The following is an 8,082-nucleotide window of genomic DNA, read 5'->3' on the forward strand; positions in this document are numbered from 1 at the left end:
ATATATATATAAATAATCTGAAAACACAAATTAAAATAAAAGACTGAATTCCAAGATAATCTGATGAAAAATGTTCCAACACTGAACTATATTGTTGTTCAAGAATTCAATTCTAAGGATAAATAATGAAATCTTCAGGCAGAAGACAGAAAAAAATCATCAATTGAGGAAAAATATCAGAATGGCAGAATGGCCTGAGACTTCTCTGGAAACAACATTCAAAGTTAGAAGACAGTGAAGCAGTATCTTCAGACTTCTAAGGGAAAGCAAAGATGAGCTAAGAATGTTAAAGCAATGAATCAGGATGTCATTCAAATATAAAGAATGTAGGCAAGTGTTCTTAAAAATGATGAGCCCTTTCTGGAATAGGGTGGCAGATAAAAATCTAGCCAAAAATTAATTCCCAGGTTCTCTGAGTAAAAACAAAGAACTTGGGAATAAGTAAGTTGTTCTTTAAAAAAATGAGAGTAATTAAATTCACTGAAATATAGAACATTCAAATAGTGTGAAAACTAATTACAAAGAATGAATGCTATAAATTTAGACATGTTGCTGTTGTTGTTATGTGCCATTGAGTCGGACCCAACTCATAGCAACCCCTCTTTGGGTTTCTGAGGCAGTATCACTACGGAAGCAGATTGCCCTATCCTCCTTGCAAGGAGTGGTTGGTGGGTTTGAACCACCAGCTTTCTGGTTAGCAGTCAAGTGCATTAGGCACTATGCTACCAGAGCTCCTAAGAGATGGCCAGTTACCTGGTGGGGAGCGGCTGATGGGTTTGAACTGCCAGCCTTGGGTGTGGCAGCTGACTACCCGAGGCCCTGAGGCCATCTCCTAGGGAATATAGACATAGCAAAAATTAAAATGTAAACAAAAAAATTGAGAGGGGAGAAGAGAAAAATATACCAGGCCTTTCATAGCAGGACGTCAAATGAAAACGTAATTTAAAAAATGATGGTATGATGCTCTATAAACTTTCACCCAAATCATAATTTAAAAAAAAAAAATGATATGAATGCACTAAAACTCTCTGAATTATAAAGCTTTAAAGGATAAATTATATGAGAATTTTATCACAATTAAACCAACCAGTTGCTGTCGAGTCAATTCATGGTGATCCCCCATGTGTTTCTGAGTAGAACTGTGAACCTTGGAGTTTTCAATGGCTGTGATCTTTTGGAAGCTGCCTCTGGGTAGACTCTAACCTGCAACCTTTCAGTTAGCAGCTGAGCACTTCAACCTTTGTACTACACCCTGAGATTCCATGAAGTTGTTTACCAGAGAAAAGTTCATTTCTAGCCAACTAGTTCTTGCTGTGTCCAAAGGACAGAAATCCTGCACTAATTTTCTTTATTGGAAAACCACCATAGCAAGACCAAGTTCAAATTGTTAAGATCAGGTTAGCCACAAACAGAAGGTGCTTTGAGTAGCTGGTAGCTGACGTGGGTTGACCACAGGGCTACAGAAACTTTTACTATCTACCCAGAATACCTCATGACTCTTTCACAAATGAATTTAAAAATTTTTAATGACAGAACATACTAACATTTTACCTGGGCAGTGTCTCATGGCTAACATTTAAAACTGGCAATTTCCTCACAACAGCAATATGTTTAACCTACCTCAAATTCTGCATGTCTGTGAATATCCTCTGCTCTCTGTCTGCTCAGGATAAATTCAGCTTCATTTGCTACTCTTACAAGATGATCCTTCATTGTTTGGCTAAGCAACCTACAAGAGATGAATAATATGAAGTAAACATATGTCACAAATACAACATACATGATTATCCAATGTTCAAAGAGTTTTTTGTTTTGTTTTGTTTTGTTTTGAGGGGAGGGGAAAGAATATGTACTCTCCCTTTACAAAATCATACCCAAAGAAGCACCATAACTGGGGACACCAGACTCAATTGGCACAACAACATATATAAAAACCTTGTTCCTCATCCTACACTGGTGAGTAGCGACTGGGGTCTTAAAAGCTTTCAAGCGGCCATCTAAGATGCACCTAATGGTCTCCTATCCTCAGAAGCAAAGAATAGTGAAAGAAGAAAAAAGGGCATTTGGAAGCTATCAGCTCTAGGACACAATGGCCCTCGAGAGCAGAAGAACTAGATGGTGCCTGGCTATCAATGCCAATCACTCAGGAAAGGATCAAATCTGGAGATCCTGGATGGAGTGGGAGGAAAAATGTGGAACAAATTCCAAAAATTCAATAATGACGAGAATTACTGGTCAGACAGAGTCTGGTGAGGCCCCCAATACTATGGTGCTGGGATACATTCTGGGCCTGGAATAAAGCTCAGTCTCAAGGGCTGGCTCTCAACCCAATAGTAAACAAGATGTACATGCAGACCACTCAACAGAGGGTGATGCACCCACACACTTATGGAAATGCATCCCTTGGAACAATCGACCACAGGGCACCAGAGGGGCAACATTCACAGAGAAGAAATGCAGGACACACAGGAGCACATAACTATGAGGGGCATGGGGGCAGGGGGCGTGTTACAGGGCAGGGTGGGAAGGACACTGGGTTAGGGTTGGGCATGGTAAATAGGGAGTGAAACTAAATATACACATAATGTTGAATGTAAAACAAACTCTTGAAAAAAAGAAGCACCATAATTTCACACTAACTGACTGAAGAATATAAGAGCAAAAGGTTATATATACTTCTGGGAACAGGAGATTTGCTTCTATGAGACCAATCATCCCACCCAAAGAAACAAAACACTTCTGGATTAAATTTGTTTTATCAAGACATTTAGGAGCTCCAAAGATAGCCAACACTTAAGAAGCCAATAACATAAAGATAGCAGCACAATGAAGACATTCAGCTTGATTTTCTCATTCAGCATTTGCTATTCACAGGTAGCAACTAAGAAGCTGAACAGAGCTTTCTACAGTCTGAAAGAACTAGGAAGATAAAAACTGAGGTTCACAACATGCCAACGTGGAGGGATACTGATAAATTATCCAGGCCTTTGTAAGGAACCCAGGTATGCCTTAGAAAAAAAGAAATAGACCAAGCTTCACAAATACTGAAACAGAGCCTCAGATAACACTATGTGCTTTGCACCTAGATTAACTGGCAGCCAAAAAAAGTTAAGAAAACTGTCAGAATCTCACAGAATGGGAAGAAAAAAAAGAATTAGAAACACCAATGGATGGAGGCCAAAAAACTCAGGTTTTTGAAGGACTCAGAAAGATGGTAAGCAAGGAGCAGACAAACTGGAAATAAAGGAAACACACAAAGACACAAAAAATCAAGCCTTCAATCAATTAAATCCTAAATTAACCTAATACTCTAGACTAACAATTGATCTGAAATAAAAAAAAAAAAAATCTCTCTTGAAGAAAATAATAATATACTCCACAGACTGAAATTTATCTCCCAATATTTAAAATATAACCTCCAACATTCAATCAACAATTAACAGGTGTAACAAGAGATAACGCCAAATAAATAAAAAAACAAAGACAAACAGAAACAGAAAAGCAAGATAGCAAAGTTAGACTGCATAACAAAGAATTCCAGGAGAGAATGGAAACTATACAATCACTAAACACCACAAAAAATAAAATTAAGAATTGAACTAATGGATTTACCACTGTGGTGTTTAGTTAACTTGACCTAAAGAATTTATTCTTCTTCCTTGATTCCTGGGAGATAATCCAAACCCTTAGAATCTTCTGAGTGATTAGAGTGTGTTTGTCCTTCCAGATCACATCTGACAGGTTATGCTAATGAGGTGACTCTTCAGTATGGACTAGCCAAGCCAGAAAGACCTAGTGTATAATATAAATCAAACCATATTGGGAGTAATTCCAACCATGCTTACATAATGAAACTCAAAATCTCTGGACACTGAAGCTCAGAAAGCTTCCTGGCTGGTGAGAGATGATGCTCATGAGGGCAGCACATCCTTTGGAACATGGAGCTCCACCTTGGGGCCTCTATCAGACTTCACATTACATGTCTCCTTATTTGTACCTTTACTGATATAATGAACTGGTGGTTTTAAGTACAGTGCTTTCTTCAGTTCTGTGTTTCATTCTATCAAATTATCAAACCAAGAAGAGCTTAATGGGAACTCCCACATTTATAGTCAGCAATCAGAAGTAAAGAGGGTCTAAGGGACTTCCAAGCTTATTACTGGCATTGTGAAGAGGAAAACTGGAATTTATAGCCATCAGTTCAGAAGTGAGGGGGAATCTGGGGATTATCGCTGGCTTCTAAAGTCTTAGGCAACCTCGCAAGTCTGAAGGACTACATCCTTTATCATGCAATAACTATCTCTGGTGGTTAGGGTCATAGAAAGGACTATTGCATTTGCAGCTGGTGGCATAGTGCCTAAGGAATGTAACCACTAACCAGAAGGCTGGTGGTACAAATCCATCAGCTACTCCTCAGAAGGAAGGTTGGCAAATCTACTTCTGTAGAGATACCACCTCAGAAACCCAAGGAGGGGTCACCATGAGTCAGACAGTACTCCATAGCAGTGAGTTTGGATCAGAAACAATATTTAGATTTAGAATTAGTTGGCATCAGAGAAGGTAAACATGCACAGACAACTAAGTAGCAAGTTAAACACAGTCAAAGAAGGATTAATGAACTGGAAGATCCAAACCAAACCAAACCAAACTCATTGCCATTGAGTCAATTCTGACTCATAGTGACCCCCTTTGGGTTTCTGAGGCAGTCATCTTTACAGGAAGTAGCCTGTCCAGCCTTTCTTCTGTGGAGTGACTGGTGGGTTTGAACCACCAACCAAGGCTTCAGAGAAAGTAAACATACACAGATAATGGAGTAGAATGTGAAACACAGGCAAAGAAGAATTAATGAACAGGAACATAGGTCAATAAAAAGTAGCTCAACTGGTTGTTGTTGTTGTTATGTGCCGTCGAGTTGGCCCTGACTCATAATGACCCCTCCTTGGATTTCCAAGGCAGTATCACTACGGAAGTAGACTGCCCAACCTTCCTTCCAAGGAGTAGCCAGTGGGTTTGAACCACCAGCCTTTTGGTTAGCAGTCAAGTGCCTTCCTTAAGCTCTATGCTACCAGAGTTCCCAGCTTAACTGGTACATGTTGAGAAAAATGTGAAAATCTGACCAAATAAAATGAAAGACATACACAATGTAGTACAAGTTCTAACATAAGTACATTTGGAGGATCAAAAAGAGACTAGAAAAAATAATTTTAAAAAATAATCTTTGAAGAGATAAAGGCCAATATTTATCCAGAACTGAAAAAAAGACACTGAACTGCAAGTTGAAGAGTGCTACAAAACCCAATCAGGATAAAAGAAAACCAAACCCACTCCTGTCAAGTTGATTCCTTCTCATAGTGACCCTAAAGGACAAAGTGGAACTGCCTCTTGGGTTTCCAAGGCTGTAAATCTTTACAGAACCAGATTGCCACATATTTCTCCTGCAAAATAAAAGTAAGCTAAGACATATCATACTAAAGTTGTCAACAGAAAAATCTAACTACTACCTGAGCCATAGGGAAGGAAGTAGAATGATAAGGGAGAAGAGTAACTTCTTGTCTTTGAAAGAGCAATAGTAAAAATGACAGCTGAATATTCAATACAAATGATAGAGGCCAGATAATAATACAATGCTTTAAAGTGCTAAACAAAATTAGCAGCTAACTTAAGAAGTCTATAACCAGGAAAAATACCTTAGAATAATGAAATACAAGTAAGTTCTGGTAATACTACAAGGTGGCAAAAGGTTACCAACAACAACCCCTACAAATATCAGTTTTAGAAATTAAGGAATGTACCTCTATATAACCCAGGGGTCAGAGAAAATATCACAACAGAAATTAGAAAATAATGTGTACTGAAAAGCAAGGAAAACTACCCACCAAATTATGAGGAATTTAAGTAAGACTATACTTGGTGGGAAATTTATACAATGAATACATATATTCAAAATGAAGATCTAAAAATTAATAAAGCATTCAACTTAAGAAATCAGAAAAAGAATACCAAAACAAATACAAGGAAAATAAAACAACAAAGATAATAGTAGAAATTAATGAAAAAAATATATACTTTAGAAGATCAATATATGTTTAACTTGGTACTTTGAAATATCTAATAAAATTAGTAAGTAAGAAAACAAAAGTTACCAACATAAGGAATATGAAAGATGATGTAACTTCAAAATCATAGGATGATATTGTGAACAAATTAATCAAATCTGAAATACTTTTCAAAATTTGGAAAGAAACAGGAAAATACAAATAAAAAAATTTATACAAGAAATATAAAATCTGAATCATCCTATTCCTATGGTAAATTCTTTTATATATATTTTTTTTAAATAACATCAATATTCATAAATTCTTCCAAAATACCGAAAAACTGCTAGCCCAGTCTAAGAAAGCAGTGTAACATTAATACAAAAATCAAACAAGTAGAATGAAGAAAACCAAAAACGCATGGAAATAATCAGTCCAAGGGACTGGAAGACCATGCAATCCTAAGCCTATATGACCATGAGACCAGAACAACTAGATGGTGCCCAGCTACCAATGTCAACCTCTTGGAGGGGGATCACTGCAGAAGATCCTGGGAAGAGCGGGAGCACAATATGGAACAAACTTCAAAATCATTTTTAAAAGACCAGGTTTACTGGTCTGATAGAGCCTGGTGACACTCCTGGGACTATGGCCCCTAGAGACCCTTCAGGTCTGGAACTGAACCCACGCCTGTGGCTTTTCTGCCCAACAATAGACAGGTATATGAAGTGAACATTTACATCAGGTAGATATATTCCTTGGAGCAATCAGTCATGGGAGAACAAAAGGGCAGTGTTTGTACAGAGAGAGCGCTCAGGAGGGTAGGTAGGGGGCAGGAGTATATGGGAGGGAAGGGCACAGGGAAGAGGTAACTACAGGGAGGAAGTGGAAAGAGAGCTGTTACACTGTGGGGCATTGCAGTCAATGTTACAGAACAAAATGTATATGAAATGTTCTATGGAAAATGAATTTGCTCTGTAAACTTTCAGGCAAATCATGATAAAAAAAAGTTTTACAAATTAAACAATGACATTTTAAGAAAGGAAAATTATATTGAAAAGTTCAAAACTTAACACTAGTGAACCAAACACAGCAAAATATTTGGTGAAATTATTTCCAGCATACAAGATTGATTTAATCTATGAAATTCAGTATAATTCACTACATTAGCAAATTGAAGACAAAAAACCCTAAGTATACAAAAACTTGCTTGGCACAATTCATCACCCATTCCAAATAAAATTATAAATACTAGCAGTAGAAATGAACTGTTTTCCTTCAGAGGTATTCAAATCAAGCATAAAAAATAACCCTACTTATTGTTAAAATATGGAAAGATTTTAAGAAAAATCAGCAAAGAATGCCTTCCATCAGGAAACCTACTTAATACTATACTGGCAATGCTAAGCAGTGCAATAAGGCAAGAAAAAGAAACAAAAGGTATGAAAATTTAAATAGAAGAAACAAAATTGTTTTTATATACTGATGACATAAATATGTATACAGAAAATCTGAAGGAATATACCAATAATTAAAATTATTTATCTTATTTTATTTTAAAGATCACTAGGTAGAAGGGAGGAGCTCTGGTGGCATAGTGCCTAAGGCACTTGACTGCTAACCAGAAGGCTGACAGTTCAAACCCACCAGCCACTCCTCAGAAGAACATTGGGCAATCTACTTCTGTGGTGATAACCACCTCAGAAACCCAAGGAGAGGTCGCTACGAGTCAGGATTGACTCGGTGGCAGTGAGGTAGAAGGTAAATATACAAAAATCAACTAGATCCAAGATTATAAGTATTATTTTGAAAAACATTAAAATACATACAAAATACTAAAAATGTTAGAATTCTAAAATTAAAGAAACAAAAAAGTCAAGAAAAAATTGAGAAAACAATGATCTGAGGCGGGGCAAGATGGCGGACTAGGCAGAAGGATTGCATAGACCCTAATCAACAAAGAAAAGGGAAACCAATTAACACAGACACAGAAGATAATCTTGGACCCCTGAGCCTTGAAGGAAAGGATGCAGATTTGGACTAAACC

The 8,082-nt window shown here is 37.2% G+C and overlaps 1 protein-coding gene across 1 annotated transcript in view; it reads right to left on the reverse strand.

Annotated features, from left to right (window-relative positions):
• Nucleotides 1–8,082, reverse strand: part of LRBA (LPS responsive beige-like anchor protein) — a 1,065,192-nt gene that overhangs the window by 589,530 nt on the left and 467,580 nt on the right. The window contains 1 exon segment of the mRNA XM_042782393.1: nt 1,621–1,729. Within this exon segment, the coding sequence (XP_042638327.1) occupies nt 1,621–1,729 (109 nt within the window).

Source organism: Orycteropus afer, unplaced genomic scaffold (genome assembly GCF_000298275.1).
Source record: "Orycteropus afer afer isolate SDZICR_OR568_19922 unplaced genomic scaffold, OryAfe1.0 scaffold00297, whole genome shotgun sequence".
In the NCBI taxonomy this organism is placed as follows: domain Eukaryota; kingdom Metazoa; phylum Chordata; class Mammalia; order Tubulidentata; family Orycteropodidae; genus Orycteropus; species Orycteropus afer.